Genomic DNA, 21,332 nt, shown 5'->3' on the forward strand with positions numbered 1-21,332 from the left:
GTTCCCAGTTTGGATGCCTTTTATTTATTTTTCCTTGCCTAACTGCTGTGGCTGGGACTTCCAGTATTACGTGACTAGAAGTAGCAAGAGTGGGCATCCTTCTCGTGTTCCTGACCCTGAGGAAAGACTTTCAGTTTTTCACCTTTGAGTAGGACATCAGCTGTTGGGTAGTCGTGTGGCCTTTATTGTGTTGAGGTACTTTCCTTCTAAACCCATTTTGAGAGTTTTCATTATAGATGGATGTTGTCTCTTGTCAAATGCTTTCAGTATATCTATTGAAATTATCATGAGCTTTTTATCTTTCATTTTGTCACTTCCTCTTGTCTACTTTGAGGTCTGCTTTAAACAAAAATCAGCAAAATCCTTTGTAGACAGTTTTACGTCATGCATACCAATGATTGTATGTTTTACTCCCTTTCAGTGCTTCAGTCCTTTGCACATTTTCCTTTGCCCGGCTTCTCTTAGGGTCTTGGGTTGACGTTTGTTCCTTTCTAGAAGGACGGCCTTCCACCATTACTTGCCGTGGACTAGAAGGGATGCCCCTCCCTGTAACAGTCACAGCCCCCTCCCTGCCGTCGCCCTTGAACAGGTCTTTCCTCCGTGCTCTGACCCCGAAAGCCCCCAGGATACATGAGGGACCTGCCTGCTTTCCTTCCATCTGTCCTTCCAGATACTTTAAAAATAGCTTTAGCTAGAGAAGCACTTGGGTAGTAGGTAAGAAGATGTGTGAATTCCGGCCCCGGGGAACTGAGGGCCGAGTTTCTGTCCCCGTTTCAGAGCTGCCTCCGTGGTGGTCAGCTGTAATCAGGGGTTCCCAGTCTGCGATACGCCTTACTTTCGGCAGGCATTCATGGATACACGCGGCCAGCGCCGCGCTGGGAGATCCTTGTTCCGGGTGTGTGTTTGTATCAGGCGGGCAGCAGCAGGGCCTGGGAGCTGCATGTTTGGCCAGAAACATTTGTACTTTGATGGCACTTCCCAGGGTGGCGATTAAACACAGACAGAAGCTGAGGATTTGTGCTGCAGCAGGAGGCTGGCAGCAACAGAGGCCATTGCCATCTCTGCAAGAGGGCCGGGGGAGGGAGCCCTGCAGAGGCCGGCCGCCCCCGCCAGGGGCTCCCACCCTGCAGGGCTCCAGCGCAAAGCGCAGCCTGTCTTCTGTAGCGGCGAGCAGAGGGTTGCACCAGGGGAGCCCGCTGTGTCATCCCGGGGGCCTAGAGCTGATAGTGGCCACTAGACTAGTTTGGGATGTTAATAAGCTGATGTGTTCTAATGCCAAGAGTAGAGAACAGTTTAGCCACCAGGTTCCCATTTGTTCCTGGAGGCCACTGAGATGTATTTCTACAGTGTTCCTCCTTTGTCCCCCAATCTTTCTCAGGGAGCAGCCAGTCTCTCTGCATTTAAAAGCGCCCTGGCCTTGCCCTGCTTTTCCATCTGCGTGGTGTGTGTGGTTTGGCAATGATCCCCAAGCTGCCTCAGGCACAGCCGGCCAGCGTTTGAGCCGCTGGGTCCCCACCACATGAGTGTCAGGCGAGACCTGCTCAGACCTGCCCTGCGCCCTCAGCCGCAGGTGCTGTAGCAGAAAAGCAGAAGTGCCGCGGGCCTTGGAGCAGGCCCTGAGACGGGCAGGCGCGCCGAGGCAAGGCTGTGCCTGCTGGGCTTCCCCGTCTCCCTTTCCTGTAAAGGGTTGCTGCATAGAGTCTTTATGAGCAAGTCCTCGCAGGTGACTGTCGCTTTGAGCCAGAGATACGGAGTTTCTTGAGACCTCCACTCTCTTCCTGAGTGTTGGACATTTTCAGCTAGGAACTTTATTAGGACACTATAGAGATGAACAAAATGAACACTGATCTAAACACCTACCACTAGGGGATAATTTAATTATCATAAGTATATTTGATGGACATTAATCTTTTATTAATATAAGAAAGCACTTATTTTAATAAGTGAAACGAAAGCAGGTCAGTATATACATTACAATCACAACTGTGTTACAAAACAAAGAAAAAGATGGGAAGGGAAAACCCCAAACTACTACCATTGGTTATCTTGCCGGAATGGAAATACAGGTGATTTCTTCTTATCTTTTCTGTATTTCCTTATTTTCTATAGTGATCATGTATGAACTTTTATAATTAGAAACAATGCTATAAGTTTAAGGCTTAAAATATTAAGTCTTAATTCAAGAAAAACATGTCAGGGAAGGGACAGAGAAACTTGTCAGACGTGCTGTGGCGGCCCCAAGAATGACCGTGTTATGGGCGGTTCCGTTGCCCCTTCCTGTGGTGCTCACACTCCATCAGTAAGTGTGTTGTGGGCAGAGGAAGATCTTACGCACCTTTGTGCCCTTCTCGCAGTGCCTTGCTCATTATTAAGCTGGATGAATATTTGAAAAATCGAGATAGAGGCACATATGTTCCATATTTTTCCTAAGAGGAGGGACAGGTTTTCCCTGAGCAGTCAGGGCTGTTCGAGGGTGGCCAGAGAGGATGTAGCAGGACCCACCAAAGGCACCTCTTGACCCCAGGCCCTGTGGGCCGACAGCCAGGCCCAAGGCACCTGGCCATCGTAGCCATGATAAATATTCGTAATTTGTTTCTGTCCAGATTGGGGAAAACTTAGAGCCCTGCTGAGACTCCAAGCACCTTCCCCTTCATTTGCTTTGCATGTGGTGATTTTTTTTTTCAATTGTAATTGACATTAAATATATTCATTTGAGGTGTACAACATAGTGATTAGACATCTTGCAAAATCATGGCCCCAGTAAGTCTAGTGCCCACCTGACGCCAAACGTAGTTCTCAACAGTATTATTGACTATATTTGCTATGCTGTTCTTTACCTCCCCGTGACTGTTTTTATAACTGCCAATTTGTACTTCTTAATCCCTTCCCCTTTTGCACCCGTATCCCCACTCACCCCAAATCTGGCAACCATCAGTTCTCTGTATCTGTGAGTTTGTTCATTTATTTTCTTTTTTAGATTCCACATAAATGAAATCATACAGTTTTTGTCTTTGGCTTATCTCACTTAGCATAATACTCTAGGTTCATCCATGTTGTGTGAGTGGCAAGATTTCCTTCTTTTTATTGCTGAGTGGTAGTCCATTGTATATATGCACCACATCTTCCTTCGCTCATTGACCGCCGGTGGCCCCCGAGGTTACCTCTGCAGCCCGGCCGTGGGAAACAGGGCGGCAGTGAACACAGGGGCGGCACACAGCCTCTCAGGCTAGCGTTTTGGACTCCTCTGCATAAATACCCAGAAGTGGACCCACTGGGTCATCTGGCAGTTCCATTGCCAGTATTTCGAGGAACTTCCATGCTGCCCTCTGCAGGGGCTGCACCAGGTTACGGTCGCACCAACAGTGTGGGTGGCTCCCTGCTGCCCACATCCTGCCAGCAGTTGTTTGTTGATTTATTGATGAGAGGCATTTTCGACAGGTGCGAGGTGATCTCATCGTGGCTATGACCTGCCTTCCCTCAATGACTGGCAACGCTGAGCATTCCCTTTATCTGTGCATTGGCCATCCGCATGCCCATTCAGGACATTTTTCAATCAGGTTGTTTGTTTTATGGGTGTTAAGTTGGACGAGTTCCTCTTATATTGAGTATATTAACTACTCATTGGATGCTCATTCATCATTGGTGAATGTCTTTTCTTATTCAGTAGGTTGTCGCCTCGTTCTCTTGATGATTTCCTTCTGTACAGAAACTTTTTAGTTGGCGGGGGGGTTATTTTTTTCCTTTTGTTTCCCTTGCCTGAGGAGACATATGCAGAAAAATACTGCTGAGAGATATGTCAAAGAATTTACAGGATTTACTGCCTACATTTTCCTTAGGAGCTCCGTGGTCTCAGGTCCTACCACCCAAGTCCCCAATCCATTCTGAGTTTATTCTTGCATATACAGTAAGAAAGCGGTCCAGCCTCACTCTGTGCTATCTGTCCAGCTTTCTCAACACCATCCACTTGAGACACTGTTTTCATGCCACTATACACCCCTGCCTCCCCATCATAGATCAGTCAGTGATCGAGATGTGGGCTTACCTTTGGGCTCACCTTTGGGCTCTCCCCCCTGGCCCCTCAACCCACACATCTGTCCCCTTGCCACTGTACCACTCTGCCTTGACCACCGTAGCCCTGCAGCACACCCCATGGGCTGGTAGTGCGATACCTCCAACTCTGTTCCTTCTCGACACTGCTTTGGCTATTTGGGGGCTGTTGTGCAGGGGTTGACCCCATGGAGCGGAAGTTGCTTTGGCAGGGTTGTGTTACCAGCCAAGTTGGCCCTTCAGGTGTGTCATTTGTGGAGCTGGTTGGGTGGTGCTCTGGTGTTGTGTGAAGCCGGCCACTGTGTGTGTGGGTTCTGGAGCCTCTTGGGAGGGGCTTTGGAGCTGGCCAAGGTCGGCCACTGCTTCTGCTGGGCTTGAGGCTCCCGAGCCATCTGCAGGTGGCTGCCGCTTGTGCTGAGCACGAGACCCTTCGGTGGGCCCCACAGTGTGAGCGGAGGCCAGCCACCGCTTGTGTCAGGCTTGGGGCTGCTGAGCTGAGGCCACGTCCCAAGGCCCGCGGCAGCTTATCCTCAGGCTTGGAGCTACCTGAGGAGAGTTAAAGTGCAAGTTGAGACCGGTCTTCACTTGTGCCAGGCTTGGGGCCACTGAGCAAGAGGTACAGGACATGCCAAGGCCGGCTGCTGCCGCCTCTTTGGGGTTTGGGTACCTTTGAGAGACTTTAGGAAAGTTCATAGCATGAGCTAAGGCAGGCCACTTGTGTGGAGGGACCACTAGAAGTGGCTCAGGCCAGACGAGCAAGTTGGGTGGGGAGGGGGCTCAAGGAATCCCCAGGGCAGGGCGAGCAGTGGCAGCCAGGTCGATGGAGGGTTCGGGGCCAGCGCCACCTCTGCAGGCTGGCTGCGTGGGAGAAGAGCTCCACGAAGAGCAATGCTTCTGCCAGCCCTTCTGTCTCTGGCAAGAGCTGGTGAGAGCTGCCACCGGCCCTGAAGCCAGTCAGTGTAGCCCCTCACCGTATGTCCCTGCTGCATTTTGAGCTGCTGCCACTGTGCTGGAGCCCAGAGCGAGCGAGCCCGTGAGCAAGCGAGTCCACGCACGGCCCGCTGAGGAATGCCCTGGGCTCCAGCAGCCCTCCATCGCACTCTGGTGCAGTCCCTGCTGGTTTTCCTCAGCCAGGTGTTATCGAGACTCCTCTTCCGGGAGCTGGTATCCTGGGCTGGGGATCCCAGTGTTGGACTGGGACCTCTTGCTCCCCGGGGTGGGGGTGGGAACCAGTGCAGCCAAGATATCCCTCTGATTCCTAGTCTCCACACCATGGATGTGGAACCTACCCATCTGTGTCTCCGCGGCGCCCGCCCTTCTCAACGTGGCGACTTCTGTTCAGCTAGTCTTCAGGTAGTTCTCAGTGATAGCTGTTCTATAATTTAGTTGTCATTTTGATGTGGTCATGGGAGAAGGCAAGCACAGCTTTTACCCACTCTGCCATTTGACAGGAAGTCCTATGTGTTAGTTATGGACCAGCTGTTTTTCTGAGAGGGATGCTTGTCCTTGGCCAGAATGGTCTTGGGGGTGCTCAGTGCTCAATGCTGACCGCAGGCTGAGGAGGAGGAGGTGCCACAGCAGACTCAGGGGACCACCACCCCTTCCAGCTTGTTCTAGACGAAAAGAGGAATGAGGAAAACTACCCTAGGAAATGCCTTCTTTAAAAATATTTTTCCCCAACTTTGATCAATTAGGGATTTGTTATTGTTATCATTTTTAAGTAGAAAAACCACACCACTTACTCTTGCTTATCCTGGCCCGGTTTGGGGCCAGGTCCCTGTGGTTCTGATCTGCGGTTTTATTTTCCATTTTGTATATTCATTTTGGGACCATTTTCCAGCTGCCGTGAAGTCAGGTTTCCCCGCAGGCAGGCTTTAATGGACCTCATCTGGGTGCGTGGTTACCTCCTACAGCCTGTGGGACCCCATCCCTCACCAGAACGTGACTTCAGTTAACTCAGGGGACACAGGACAGAGCTGTGCCCGGCCCTCTGAGCCCTGTCAGCAGGAGCCCTGTGAGTGACCGCCTCAGGCCTCCCGCGCCCCCGCTGCGCAGTGGGAGTGGGCTCGCAGGCAGGCCCCAGTGTGCGGGTGGGGCTCCTCCTCTCTTCCGAGGGAGCAGCTCAGCTTGGGGAGACTCCCGGTGTGTCTGCACACCCTGTACAGTGGCGTCGTCCCCGGGGGTTCAGGAGAGACGTCCCTCCTCTTTGGCCCGCAGGTGTTTCAGGAGCTGTGGAGGAGCGAAGGGAAGACGCCAGCGCAGATCATGTCGGAAAAGCAGCTGGAACTGATGCAGGACCGAGAGGCCCTGGAGCGGCTCTGCCAGGCCACGCTGGAGGAGCATCCCCAAGTGGTAACTGCCACCGCGGTGGGAGGGTCTCCACGTGGGGCGGGGCGGGGCCACCTGCTGGCCGGCGGGGGGCCAGCCTGGGGACATGGCCAAGAACCTGTCCTCAGCTCCCTGCCGCAGCCCAGAGGCGCTGCCTAATAACAGCTGATCCAGTTTCAGCAGTAGTTCCCTATTTTTGTCAGTTTTTACCTAAGGTCAAGAGATGAAATCAGGTGAATATTACAAAAATACAGCTTTTCCCAAGGAAAAGGAAAATCCGCTCCTGCGGTTTAATCTCATGGAGCTTCAGTGTGAAGGTGGTTCTCTGACTCGCTGGAGCTGCGTTCCCAGGCTGCCGCCCCCTCCGCCCCCCGCCCCCCGCCCGGGGGACTGGCGTTCTGAGTGGGCTGAGGCTGGCTCTGCTTTATGAGGGGCCCCCTCAGCAGAAGCCAGCAGGCATGACTGCAGAGCGGGAGGACAGGCAGGGTGACACCTCAGCTTCATGCCTTTAAGAGGTGGGAAGAAAAGCAGAAAGGAATATTATTCTTAAATGATGGAGAAAAGCCTTAACAGGAGCATAGCTGAAAACCAAGTCATTTTGTGTTCTGAGCATAGAAAATAGAAAAGCTACGATGAGCAGCATCCCGCCCTCCCCAACTCCAACCACGTTGTCTAGATATATTTTCAGTGGGGGGAATAGTATTGCACCTCTTTTAGAATAATACCTACCCATCAGCTTGCCAGGAACACTTAACAGATCTGGAAAGAGCTCTTGATAAGGCAAAGGAGCCTGCAGGGGGGCTTGGCAGTCTGTCCTCCTGCCTCAGCCATGCTGACCGACAAAAGCACACTTCTGCCGCCGGGAGTGCAGGCACTCGCGGGCGTCATTGCTCATCGAGACGCTGCAGAGCGGGTGGTGTTCGGCGCCTCCTGCTTTCATTGTCCCCGTCCTGCCCACCACAGTGTATGCCTCCCCTCATCCAAATGCTCCGGGAGAGTCGCCGTTCTGTGCATTTGTCTTTATAATAACCGGGAGGCTCATCCTTCGGGGGGGCGAAGGAAATCCATGCATTTCAGTGCCTGCTGACCTCCACTGGAGGAACCGGGAGGCTCCTTCCTCGCCGAGGGCTGGCGCTCCCCCGCCACGGCGGCGCCGGCGCCGGGAGGAGCGCGCGCTGCAGTGGGCGGTGGCGCGGGACACAGTCCTCTGGTCCATTTTCCTGGGAAGGCAGAGTATCAGTCTCTCTGACGGGAGCCTGGAAACCGCCCCAGAAGGTCACCCCTCCCTTTTTCCTTTTCTCATTGTATGTCTAATACTAAGAGAAAAGAAGAAACAATTTAAATTTCGGTTAAGTATAAACCTTAGTTTAGGTGTGAGTCTCTGTATTTTCCTTCTCTAAAACAATTTCTGTCTTGTAAGGTAATGGATGTGAAGAAGGGAAACCCCAGAGCTATAAACAAACTGATTGGCTTGGTCCGAAAAGTGACTCTCAGCCGAGCAGATCCGACCGTGATAAAGGAGATACTGGAGAAGCAGCTGTCGTCATGAGATATTCCGGGTCCCTCTGCCTGAGGGAGTGCGGCCATGACCCAGGCCAGAGCCTTGAAACCCAGCGCCCACGAGCTCGATGAGCCGGCCTCTCCCAGCCCCAGGGCCCCGGCTCCATCATGGCTGCAACAGGGGCTAAGAAATAGCACATTCTAGTGCTTAGTAATTCTGAACTGAAGGAAACATACTGTTTCAAATATTGTTCCCTAAGAAAAATTCATTCTGCAGTATTGTAGACCTAAAAATAAGTTGATGGAGAGGAAGACATCAAAATGAATCCACTGGCCGTGTAAACACGTTCGTTCAGAGAGGCCTCCTGAGGGCAGGGCCGGAGGCCCCCAGTCCCGTGCGGGGTGGCGGCGCCATGCACCGTCCACAGGGGCAGGCCGTGGCGCCCCTTCCACTCCCTGCGGCCCCCGAGGGCGGTGCTCTGAGAATACAAGAACTTTTTGGTAAAATAGACAACAGACATTTTCAAATAAATTTAATGAATAAAATATATACTGAAATATCACATAAAAAATTAACTTACACTTCAAAGATTGTGCAGTTGACAATTTCCCCCCATCCCACCCTTAGGCCAGAAAGAGATAAAAGGAAAAAAATAAGCTGTAACATTAAATTGATTTGTTTTGCCTGCAAAGAATAAGATTATAAACTAGCATATCAGAATCTTGACCTTTAACAGTAATTGTGGTGCAGTTACCAGCGTCCCCACGCCGCGGGCTGCCTGCACTGCCATGCTTGTGACAATAATGCCATTTCTGTCGCAGTGGGACACCCCTTTTTGTTCATTCGTTTTGTTACCTCCGACTCACAATGCTTAAAGACCAGTTTTGCAAATGGTATTTTTGAAAAGCATGTGTCAAATTCTGACATAAATAAGAGAACAAAATGTTTGGAAGCCCTGATTTTACACTGAATCTTTAGCCCACGAGGAAGAGTAAGCATTTCCGCCAGGAAGGGCGCTCCTGCGGCGGCTGGAGGAGCAGGCCTTCGCCCGTCGCCCTCCTGCAGGCAGTGGGTGCAGCCGCTCACTCGGGGCCCGCACTGGAGTGATGGCAGTGTCTGCCCCCTTCCTGGTGTAGAATTAGGAGAGAGGACATCACCCAGGAAGCCTTGTGCCCCTCACACATTCTGTCACAATACTGACAACTGGGCCCAACATAAATGTTTTCATAAAGCCTCTTTTCAAGAGAGGAAGGCGGAGTCCCTTCTCTCTCCTCACCCCACACGTCTCGATTCCACGCGGGTAAAGGCAGCAGGAGGTCAGACCCGAGTGGGATCACTGCCTCGCAAGGCCTGGCGTCTCAGTCACGCGCCCGTCCAGAAAGCTCTGGAGGATCTGTCCAGACTGCTGTACACCAGGGGCTTACTGCAGTGGGGCGAGGGGCCGCTGGAGGGAGAGGGTTACCAAAACTAGCATGTCCAGTGCGAACTGTATTATGGACTGACCATTTCCAGAGAAACATGCCACCGTTAAATCACTTGATGTTTACATGCAGATGGTCACCCTGCTCTCATGGTTGCCCATGGTCTTGAAATCCCAAAGATCAAACTGTTATGTAGTTATAATTGCTTATAAGGGGGGGGGAAAAATCAAGTCACCGCTCAGCTCAGCTATCTTACTCAGGACCTGACTAGATATTCGAAAGATATGCTCACATTACACCCTAAGAAATTCATCAAGTAGGGCTCTGCTCATAAATGGGCCTCAGTGAAATACAATCTTAAATACTTTTTTGCATGAGTATGAATTTGGTCTGGTTCTTTGTTTGCTATTGAGGGACAAATCTCATTAAAATGTATGAGTTGGCACCATAGGTGAAGCTACTGCCATCTGTCACTGGAACCCACACATCTGTAAGCTGGGAGGGGAATATGCTAGAAAACTGGCTGTCCCCCAGGCCGGGCTGAACCAGCTCTGCCTGGTCAGGCCCAAGCCATGCGCTCTGTTGCTGGAGGAGACTGGCTGGCTGGCTGGCTGGTTGGGTGGTTAAGGCGGGAGGGTGGGACCATCAGCCGCAGAACCCAGCGTGCCACCTGGCACAGAAGTTTTTAGTAAAAGTTCACTAGATTTATAAAACCAAATGGGCAGCCTTTGTAGAGAGGTTGGTGCTGCTTTTTTTTACTGGGCTTGTAAACTCAGTATCTCGGTCTAAGAAGGAGCTTCTTGACTGTCCAGGCTTGTGCGCGAAGGTGAACTTCTGTCTTTCAGGGTGTAGGTAGCCCAGGAGAAAGAACTTTGATCATTATTTATACCAAGTCAAGGATGTTTCCGTTGAGCTCCACATCCTCCCCACTTCTTTTTTGTAGTTATTGCTAATCTGGAAGAAGCTATGAAATTGTTGGGTGTACACACCCTCCTAGAGCTTTGAGATAGTTGGTCAGTTGAATAGCTCATGGCCACGACCCACAATTTATATTCTAGTTTTCATTTCTACTGAATTTAGCCGCATCATTTCAAGGATTCTACTGAGTGACTCTTTGGGAAAACCCACTAATTCCATCTGAAAGGCCGCACTGCATACCCATTAGCAAAGGAGCAGTGTGAAGAAGGTGGCTGCCACGCTGCTGCAGCAGGTTTCAGGCCCACGTGTTGATTATTTGAGGAGAGAGCTGACCCCAGATTGTGAGGTGGAAAGCATCAGGCTGAAACCTTCACTGGCGCTGCCTCCCTCAGTCAAACAATTTAGGAAAAATCAATTAAGATTGTCAACAGCACATTCCCTCTTTTAAAACATCTCCAGGGCAAAAAGGGGCCTAGTTATAGGAGGGCCCTTCGTAGACCTGTCCCAATTAAAAGTCAGCTGGTTTGCTAACACAGACTTCTGCAGCCTCAGCACTACGAAATTTACAATCTGGCCTAAGAACTATCACTCTTGCCAGGTTCTGAAAGGACATAGTAAATCTAAGCTCCCCCAAAAGGTGCCTGAAATACGTCTCAAACTCCTGCTGACAGAGCCTGCTAGCAGTCTTCCTGCTTGTGGGGGTGATGGTGGGTTAGGGTTACTCACGTACACAGAAGCAAAATTCACAACAACCCAGCGGGGCAGGAAGGGACGGGGCCACCGAAAATCATTATTCATTTTAGGACTAAGTGCCGAGGCCAGAGAACCGAGGGCTCCCTCGCCACCGTGTCCCTGTGCTTCCCCTACAGAACCTCACCAAAAACCTTTTGTAAAGCCCCACTTATCCAGTTAATGAGCTGCCTGGGTAATCTGTCCTCCAAAACAAGTAACGGCCTAATAAACGCTTGGACGGAGAGAGGATTTACTGGCAAAATTATCCTGAGAATGACTCTTCATCTTCCGAGAGCTCTTTCTTAAAAAAGCATTAGGTAGGTTTATGATGGTCATTCGAACAGAAAGACGGCTTCAACTCCATTTTCTTTCAGTATTTCCTCAACGTGATTTAAGAATGGAGTATAAACCGACTTGACAGTGTTCTGTTTTAAGCTGCTATTTGATGGAGAATTAGTGCTGTGTGATTTATAGACCGATGGCTGAAGTGAGAAGGGGCCTGAGAGCATCTTCTTAACAACCCAAAGCTGCCGTGGCCTCAGCTACCGGAGGCCTGCCGTCCCCAGGAAGGGCTAACCCTGCAGAGCTGGCGGAGATGCGCAGCCTGCCTCGAGTGACACGGGCCAGGGCCCATGACTTGAAGGGGCATGTGCAGTAATAGCTGCCCTACAATAAGCTGTTTCATAAAAATAGCAAGCACGACGGCCATTTCAGTAAACACAGGGCTGGCTGGTAATTAGCAATTAAATTGAACTGCCCTTCAATGAGAACTGGAGGGGAGGCTGTGGATATTGAACACCACCCCAGTGACACGTCCCAGACCTCTACACGGGTCTGGAAATCAACCCACACGCCCGCTGCCACCAAGCTGACACGGAGACACCCACAACAGCTTTCAACCCTGAGCACCACAGGCGGCCTAAATTCAACAGGCAACCAACCATTCACATACCCTGTTTCTAGATTCTACTGCTAATAGGAGGCTGTCCCGACAGCTACATCTGACCAACATGACAGCCGCTTGCTAAGAAAAAGATACACCTGGGGCCCATGAAAGACTGGAACACACCCCCCTACAGGTGACAGAGACGTTAATTCCCAGCCCAGGAGATCAAAGTAGCTTCCAAAATACAGGAGCAGACAAAGTAGGTTTACAGTTATGAGTACATAAAACAGGTTTTTCCTTGTATTATTAATTATTCATTGGTATTACAGCTGTAAACCTACATTTGCCCACCCCTGTAATACTAAGAAAAATGGGGCCAATTTCATCATTAAATACCAGGAAAAGGAAGTATCCACTGAGAAGGAAAATCCCACCTTTAATTGGTTACTCTGGCATCCCCATGCCATGGCTGAGAAATTGTCATTTATCCCGCTGAAGTTATATTTTAGACTAAACCTGAAATTCTTTGTTTAAAAATTTAAGACCATTTCCAAGAATCAATTTTAAATATCCCAGGGCTCTCATATACTTTATACCACAAAATTCACTCCATCCGAACTTAATCTCAGCCCCTGAATAATGAACTGAGGTTAATGCTGCGATGCTCTGAGAACCCTGGACTCGCCCTCACTGCCGGGACCGTCAGGCTGGACACAGCGGCGCCCGCCTCCGCGGCTGCGCCAAAGGCTCCGTCCGCCGCCTGCCCGGCGCAGCTCAGCGTTGGGCAGACGAGCCCGGCCACGTGGGGAAGAGTCTCTCCCCTTGGGCCCCTTTTTAAAGTACGCCAGGTAGCTCTAAATTTTTCCCCCCAAACTTATTACAGAAAAGATCTTTCTAAGGGCCTCACCTACTGTATGACGTCATTCTACTTCATTGCCAGGATTTTTCCCCACCCAGGAGTCCCCACATCACCCACCTGCTGTGCAGTGGCGTATCCACCCGGACAGCGTTCGCTCCTCCAGGGTTGGCGCGTCCCCGGTTTCTAGCCCCGGAGTCCTGCTGCTTCCCCCACCCGCGCACACCCACACCTTTCCCTGAACCACCTTCCCTAACCCACCCGGCTGTGTCCCTCAGCCAAATGAGTTTTCCGGTTTTCTATGAAGTACTTCCAGGTCGACTTTCTGAATTCCTGTGAAAAGCCCTGGACACAGGACCCTGGGGGAGGGCTGCAGCGGCCCGCTTCCAGTTTCCGGTGGGGGGGGTATCCCTGGGAGTCTGCTGCCAGCGCCCCGCCACCGGCGTTCATTTTCCTGCCTCTTGCCCCAGACAGTGGTCATCTCTCTCTCCTGAAAGGTCCATCTATTCAATACCTATTTTAAAAAAATACTGAGCGGCACAAGATCAATCTCTTTCCCAAAGGGCACCTTCCACAAAGGGGTCTATGGCGTTCTATCACAAAGCCATGTGGCCACAGGAAGAATCGACGCTACCACCAGATAATGGAGAGGACTGTAAATCCAACTTAAAGGCTTAAAGAATACAGTTTCCAGATGCAACTTTAGCATTTCCTATACCTGGCAAGTCCAAACCGGAAGATAAATAGTTGTGCAAAACAAAGGGAGAGGGTAACAATAACTTAAGAGCTTAAATTCCGCCTTTCTGTTCCTCCTTCTCTTTCCCCTCCCTTAAGCCACCTTCTTTGCCAGTGGAGACTTGCTGATCGTGCAAATACAAGCAGGTGCCAGGGAGCCCGGAACACGCCGGTCTGCCGGGCCTCATCGGTTCTGACCGCTGCACCAGAGCTGGGCAAACCACCTCTCGAGACAGACAAATTTGGAGGCAGAAATAGACCAAAAATTGGTATCTTTGGTTTCTTGCTTAGACCCGGAAACACTTGAGAGGTTGGCCCCTCAGAGCCACCCAGCCCAAGCCAGGTCCCCTGGCGTCACCATCCCTGCGCGAGCGCTGGCCCGCTCTCAACACAAAGCTCCTCCGCGATCCCTAAACACTAAAGGGCAGGCTCTGCTCTGCAAGGTCTCAGATGTAACTGTTTCCTCCACTACCCTCCTGTGCGAGAGGCTGATTAAAACGAAACCAGTGCCCCGGAGACCACCTCCCCTCCCCCTTCCCTGGGCTCTGCAGTGCCACCCACAGAGAGAGCTGGGGCTTCCAACTCCACTCCAAACAGAGGCTCATTCTGTAGAAGCTTCTCACCTGCCCCAAGGAGAGGGGAGTAGAATTGAATATCCATAAATACTAGTTGTTTGCAGTCTCCTTTTCAGCCCAGTGATTTTGTGTTTCTCCCTTCGGTGGCGGCATAGGAGGCGGTGGCTCTAGGTGTAACTGGAGCAGGCTGAGAGCGGCAGAGGGGCACTAATGCACCCCACCGGGGCCTTCTAAGGAAGCCCACCACTCAGCAGGCGAAGGCGGCGGCTGTGTGTGGAGCCGGTCGCCAGCAGGCACTTGGCTTTGCTGGGCTCCCTGCGACCTGTTTGCATTTGTATCCCAGTTCCCCGAGTGCCTGTACAGTTCCTGGTTCCCCACAAAGTGCAACTTGTTAGGAAAAGCAAACAAAATTTAAAATAATTACCAGTGATTTTATGGGCTGTATTTAGTTTACCTTTATCCTTTCCCCTCACTCCATATTCCCCAACCACCACCACCACCACCAAAAAAAAAAAAAAAAAAAAAACAAACAAAAAAACCTTACTATATGAAATAGCTTCACAAATTAATCTGTTTTTCATAAAATACTTTAAAAATTAATGATGCCCATCTTCTTATATAAGTAGGTATATGACAGCATGCTCTCTCCCGAGCAAACTCCTAAAAACCAAAGACACAGCTTGCATAGGTATGTTTCAGTTTGTGCAAATCTTACTAAGATAAGGCTACTGTCAGTGTTCAGGCAGTGCTCCACTGAATAAAGTAATCTCTCCAGCAGCAAGAAAACCTCCCTGCATCACACATTCTCTCCGGCCACATCTGACTTCCCAGGCAGACAGCCGAGACCGATGGGTTTGCCTGCACCATAAGGCAGTACATGTTGGGCAGAAAATGAGTCTTGGATGTAAAATGCAAAGGGACACAAGATACACACTTACATGATGGAGGCAAGGGAGGCTCCAGCGCTACTCTTCCCTTTTATGAAACAGAAGCCAAAATGCAGGAGGCACCAGGAGCAGATGTGTTTTCTACACATGCCCTTGAAGAGCCAACCTTCGGACACAGGGTACTTCCAGAAAGACTGAGCCCTAACATTCGCTTGGTGTGAGCTACACTGCAAGATGAGCTGACTCAAAGGGATGGGAGAGTAGCAATCAAAAAATCTGAGGGGGAAAAATTGAGCAAAGAGAATCTGCCAAAGGAGCAACCAGCTTATGAGACTTACATTCTACATCACGCAGGGTGGAGAGACCCGGCTAGAGAGAGAGGAGGTGTAGAGAAAATCCCCTCCCCCAAAATCAAGTATTATCAGGAAATATCAAAGTAGAAATTTTTGTAAGCAGCTTTGCATTTAACATTCAGTCAAGACACTAAAATCTTTTTTTAAAAAACCCTAACAGTAGGAGTCCTCAAAGTCGCCCAGGACCTGGTAGCAGAGGATGGAGTGTTCCTGGGCCAAGGCGGCCAGCTCCTTCAGGAACTCCGGGAAGAGCGCCGCAGCCAGCATGGTGTTCCTCACCGGCAGGGGCAGGCTGGGGGGCACCCCGGCTGCCTTGGCTCTGTTCGTCAGGAAGGGCTGAAGCACCCTTGGCGGACCATCCAAAAGGCTCTTGCCAGTCCCTGTCCTGGAAGCATCCTGAGTGGAATCTGAAACGAGAAAGCAGACGGTCAGGGTGACCCTCCACAGCGCTTTACAGCACCCTCCTAAGTGTGTGTTGGAGGGGAGGTGGCGGCTGGAGGCACAGCCCTGAGCACGCACGTTAGCCGGCTCGGTGGCACACAGATCCTGCCCAGCAGGCGACCTCCAGCACAAGGCGGGTGATACGAGACTGGCATCCCAAAGCCTGTAGAAGGGGCCTGGTGCAGAGGTCGTGATGAGAACTGAGGTCTCTCAGGAGCCTCCGTGCCCAGGATGTGGATGGGAAACCCTGACAAAGGCATCTCCTGCCCCTGTGTCACCCAAGTGAAGGAGTGGCTCACCACCATGGTCACTGGGCCTCCCGAAGCCCCGCCTGCTCGCCCGACCTGCCGGTGTCGGGCGCCGGCCCCTGTGCCCGCACAGCCCTGATCACACAGCACCGCTGCGGGGGGCGGGGGGGTGCTGGGCCCCACGAGCCGCGCCGGGCGCTCTGCCACTCCTGCCCCGGCCTCGAGGGCTCCGTGGTGGCCCCCCAGCCCATTCTGGCCTCGGCCTCCGGCCGTTGGTGGAGCACGGAACAGAAGAAGCCAGTTAAAGGTTGGAAACAATGGAGAGGAAGCTGGGCACTGGTAAGGCCGGGCTGGGCTCTCCCTGTAACTGCGGGCACCTAGAGGCAGCAGGGGGCTTGGAAGCCGCCATGTAAGGACGGTTTCCAGGGGTTTTGATCTCAGTTTCAGTAACATGGGTCTAAGGTGCTATCAGCCCAAACTTGACCCTATTCAAGCAATTTGCATTTTTGTATCAAAGCAGATTCACTAATTAAAATGGTTCAACTTTCCAGACCATTTAATGCCTGAACGTCTCCAGCCTTTTGTAAATATAGGAATTATTTCTGCCTTCTTTTGCCCCCTACTCCACCAGTCTCATTACTCCTCATAAATCATGATATTCAAACTCTTCATTATTTTGGCAGCTTTTCAGAATTCAGCCCCATTTTTTAACACTCTTCTCAGAGTGTCGCTTAACTACAGTACTAAAAATTCTTGACATTTATAATACTTTCCATATCTCACTACTATAGCTTCAGTGTTAAAAAAAAAATCCTTCACTCGACTGCTTTAAATATCCTCTTAGACGAAAGCTTATCACAGTTCGTGCCATGAGGAACTGGAGTTGTTGAGAATCTGTCTGCTGCCACCTTTCCGCAGGAACCCACCGCATGTCCTGACGTTAGAGTGAGGACCACAGCGCTGACGTCACTGAAGTGCACTCGCCCACCACGGAGGGCGCACCCTCAGCCCACCCTCCCCAGCCCTCCAGCAGTGCCCTTCTCCAGAGGGTCCCGGATATGATGGGGAATGGGGCCCGCAGGCACTAATCCCAGACCGAGGTCCGCTCTGTCCATGCTGGTCCCCCAGCTGGAACCGCCTCCCGCCACGTCTCTGCTCGCCCACACCTTACTGGCTGAGAGACACCAGGACAGTGGCTAAGAGCCCAGGCTCTGCCATGTACTGGCTGAGCAGCATCGGGCAAGTTGCTTTACTTCTCTGTCCTTTAATGTCCTCCCCTGTGCAAAGCTCATAGAGGTGTTGTAAGGATTCAACGAGCCAATAGGTATAACCCACACAGGAACGTCTTGATAAGCATCAGCCACGTGTCACCATCAGTTCAGCTGCCCCTGACTCCACACTCCTGCCCCGGGAGGGAATTCCCCGTTTAGCCTCCCACCCCATTTTATTTCCCAACCGACGCCCGCCCTGCCCTTTAGCCTGTGCAGCTGCTTATGCTTTTCCTCCTCTAGCGGCTGAGATTTCTGAGAACTGAGCCCCTGTGCAGCCCCAGCACTCTTCCCTATTCATGGTAGAAGCTAACAAACATTTGCTGAAGGAATGAGAGGAGAAACTGACCAACGCCAGGTCTTCCTTATACCCGGTCTCCCTGGAGCTGGTTCATATTCTTTATGTCCATCTTTCTGTTTCAAGCTCACTCCTCTTTTTCCCTCACAAGGGTTTTCGTGGCTCATTTACCATTTAGCTAGCCTGATCCATGAACTTAAAAAATGTCACCGCCGAGGCTCATGTGCTCAGCTTGAACCCGAGACGCACACTGTCCTCACTGGGGAAGGCAGCAGAGCAGGCGGCGCCGCGATGCGGCCTGCGGGGGAGTCATCGCCTCCAGCGCGTCCCAAAGCCCGCGGAGCACGGCCTCAACTCGAAAGCAACAAAACCAGTGTCATGGGCGCTGCCTGGCAACAGGCTTATCATAGAACATCTCAGTTTCCTTTTCTGTAAAATGGGATTAACACCTACTTCACCTCCCTCCCAGAACTGGAGGCCAGGGAAAGAGCTCTGAATATAAATACAACCTCAGGGACTCAGAAAGTGCTCAAGGGGAAAATGAAAAGCCGGGCAAGTGGCTGAGCCGCAAAGATAGGGTGATGATGTAATCACTGGCACCGGAGGCCCCCGGCTGTGCAGCGGCGGTCACATCATGTGGACCCTCGCCTCTGTCGCAGGGTTAGTGAGGAGGCTCTCTTCCTCCCCCGCCGCCAGGAGGCCGAGACCGCCGGGCCTGTGAGCCGGAGCAGAGCTGGCTGTGGGCCCAAGTGCCGGCAAGCACCTGCTCGCACCTGCTCGCACCTGCTCAGAGGGCTGACGCAAGGGAAGCACAAATCCACGTCAGCGTGGGGGTGGTTTTCTGACATGTTGCCTAGGATATGAAAAGCTGCAACAGCATTTTCAATACTGATACTGGGAAGACTTCAGAAGTTAGGAGGGAAATCGTTACACATGCCTCTCCCATCAGCAACGTCAGACAAAGCCCACAGCACGCAGTCGCTGGAACCCTGGTCGCTGGCCTTTTACCAGGATTCTCAATTACAAATTGTCCTGTGTACCCATGAGAATGGGGCTCCTAGATTTGATTCATTTATAGGCAGTCGCCTCGCATGCATGCACAAGGGCACAGGAATCGCTCTCTCCTGTGAGTCTGGACTCTTCTCAAGCTGAGGGGAGGGCGTCGCCCTGCTAACCTGAAGGAAGTCAGGAAGTTAACATGGAAGGGGTGCACAAAAGGCAAGTCATCTCTCCCAAGAGAAGCCCTGCAAGTTAAAGTCCCCTGAGTGCCACAGACTTTCAAGAGCATCAGCCACAGGTGGCTGACTTGACAACCTCACATGGTAGGAACGAGTTCCACCGAGCGCCTGCCTGGCAGCCACAGCCATCAGACAGTCTGAAGCCAGAAAACAAAGCGTCAGGGACATTTCGTCAAGGAAAGCCCCCAAAGCCAGTGGGTGGGCGCTCGGCCCTGTGAACCGGGCAGGACGGTCTTGGGCACCTGGGCTACGTGGTCTTGTCTGACCACCTGGGCCCCTGATGTCGGCTTCCTGATACAAAAGTGAACCCAGCAGCACCTTTCTTGCCCGTTATGCAGGGCTGTTTGAAAATAAAAATCAACCGTCTGGGAAAGCACTTTACAAATTTTAAAGTGCAAGTGAGGACCAAGCCAGGGGTGCCATGTAAGGGCACTGAAGTCACCTCCCATCTGGTGGACTGCAAAAATGGCCACAATTCTTTGCAGCTCTTTCCCCCAAGAGGTGGGGGTTTTACTCCTTTCTTGAACCCGGGCTGGCCCAGGGACTTGCTTTTGCCAACAGAAGGCAGCAGAATTTCTGAGCCACAAACCATCTTTTATGTTCCTGCTCTCACTCTGCAACCCTGTGGCCGTGACATTGGCAAGCAGGGTTAACCTGCTGGGTGATGAGAGACACAGCCCCCCCATCACCCCGTCCACCCACCCAGCAGCCACCGGCGTGACTGGGGCCACCCCAGACATCCAGCCTCCAGCTGACAGCAGCAACACGGGCCAAAATCAGCCGAGCCTGGCCCAGGTCAGAACGCCCACGTAGCCGCAGGCCCCCAGCACCTCACAAATGGTTTCATTACGCCCCTGTTGGTGTGGTGGCCTGTTGCGCTCAGAGGCTAGCTCACTGACGCACCTTCTCCCACGGGGTCAGTTAGGGCGGCCCGCTCCCTGTTCAGGAGGAACACTGTCCAGGTGGCTGGAGAGGCCACGCGGGCCTGCCGTCTACCTTCCCATGGAGATGCGGGCTCCTCTCCCTCCATGAACGGCCGGCCTGCTCTCCTCCAGGGCCCACGCTGGAAGCCTTGCCTCCTCCACGCCCCCCGACCCTGACTCCCTCCCCACCAAGGCCCATCATTCCTGCAAAATCCGCCCTGCGACGCCCCAAGAGCTCTGACTCCAGAGATGGAAAACAAATCCTTCACTTAAGAGTCAAGACACCTGAGGCCCCGGAGGCAAAGTGACTAAGAACAAATAGCTACACAAAGGCAAGGTCAAGCCTTCTGAGTCCCAGGCTCTCTTCAGCTTCCTTTAAAGGTTTAACCATTACCTTGAGTTACATTTTAGCCTCTCAAAGCCAGTTTCTCTCATATGCCTTTAGCCCAGCACTGAGAGCCCCACTCTTGCCATTGGTCACCTGGTCACTTGCCCCAAAGGAACCTGACTTGTCTCGAGATAAGCAAACACGGGGGCAACAGGGGCATTTCCTGGTTTCCACTCACCAAGGCCAAGGTCATAGGTTGGAGGACAACCGGCCGTTCAAGCCGTCCACGCTGAGTTTAAACTAAGCAAAGTGGCATAGCGCACGCGCCCCCCACCCCCGCCCCAGGCCTAGCAAGCCAGCAGGACCATCCTCAGCCCTCCTGCTGAGACCCCCCTCGCCCACCTGGCCTGGCCAGGCCAGATGCCTCCTGAGCTGATGAAAAGTCACTCTCGGGAATTTTAAGCTGAGCATACACTTTGCCCAGTCCCAAAGAACAGGCTTTACTTTTTAGAGCCCTAAAGCACATTTATTTTGGGTCCAAGAGTCTGAAAACATGGTGAAGAGGACAGACGTCCTCTCCAGGGCAGGGCAGCGCAGGCCCAGAATCGGCTCAGGCTGCGCACGGAATGCCTCCTTCTGACCCACGGGCACCATTATTCCCTCCAGCCTGGCACCAACGCACACATCAATCCTTCCCTACGTCACTCTCAGGGAAAAAAATGCCCACTAGACCCCCGAAGTGAGGGCAGGCCGGGTGTGGGCAAGGCACACCTACACCCTTCTCTCGGCTCTCCCACACCAACAGAAGGAGGCTCCTCACTATTGGGTAAAAAGAAAATGCATTGAACATTTAGATACTTTTAGAGCCCAGGAGCCTATGCAGCATCTTTGACCCCAAACCGGGAGGCAGGTAAAGGAGAGACGCAAGGGAGAAACCTGGCTCACCTTTGGTTAGTGACTCAAGTGTCACATCAGACATGTCCACTCGGAAGAGCAGGTATTTCTGGGCTTGTATGAGGAGTCCTGGGAAGTCTCTCTCCACAGAGGCAAACTGTTCAATCTTGTTTTTCACAGATGCTAGGACCTGTCAGAAACAACATTAATGACGTTAATGCTTCAAACAGAATCCCGCCTTCAGTTGTCAATCTATGTTTCAGGGCCAGCCCCCCTTACAGGAACTATATCACACAAGGCGTTTGTTCATTTTTAACTGCCAGGGTGTTTTGGTAGGGCACCCTGGAAACATCCAACTAAATGAAGCTTTGCAGTTCGTCTAGAATAATCTACACACAACTGGTGATGTGGGATGAGAAAGGAGAGCAAATGGACTAGAGGAATTTTTTTAAAAC

At 51.9% G+C, this 21,332-nt stretch overlaps 2 protein-coding genes across 11 annotated transcripts in view; one reads left to right on the forward strand and one right to left on the reverse strand.

Annotated features, from left to right (window-relative positions):
- GATB (glutamyl-tRNA amidotransferase subunit B) overlaps positions 1-9,278 on the forward strand; it is a 72,715-nt gene extending 63,437 nt beyond the window's left edge. For both annotated transcript variants that reach the window (XM_054562517.1, XM_054562521.1), the window contains 2 exons: positions 6,265-6,399; positions 7,796-9,278. In XM_054562517.1, the coding sequence (XP_054418492.1) occupies positions 6,265-6,399; positions 7,796-7,924 (264 nt within the window). In that variant the 3' untranslated portion in view covers positions 7,925-9,278. The remainder of the gene's footprint in view (positions 1-6,264; positions 6,400-7,795) is intronic.
- A 6,051-nt stretch (positions 9,279-15,329) lies between these two features.
- The window catches only part of FHIP1A (FHF complex subunit HOOK interacting protein 1A), a 182,940-nt gene continuing 176,937 nt past the window's right edge, over positions 15,330-21,332 (reverse strand). For all 9 annotated transcript variants that reach the window (XM_054562531.1, XM_054562553.1, XM_054562533.1 and 6 more), the window contains 2 exons: positions 20,929-21,067; positions 15,330-15,646 (listed from right to left, as the gene is read on the reverse strand). In XM_054562531.1, the coding sequence (XP_054418506.1) occupies positions 15,393-15,646; positions 20,929-21,067 (393 nt within the window). In that variant the 3' untranslated portion in view covers positions 15,330-15,392. The remainder of the gene's footprint in view (positions 15,647-20,928; positions 21,068-21,332) is intronic.

Source organism: Pteronotus mesoamericanus, unplaced genomic scaffold, assembly GCF_021234165.1.
Source record: "Pteronotus mesoamericanus isolate MK-2021 breed Mesoamerican mustached bat unplaced genomic scaffold, CSHL_Meso_final contig_163, whole genome shotgun sequence".
Lineage (NCBI taxonomy): Eukaryota > Metazoa > Chordata > Mammalia > Chiroptera > Mormoopidae > Pteronotus > Pteronotus mesoamericanus.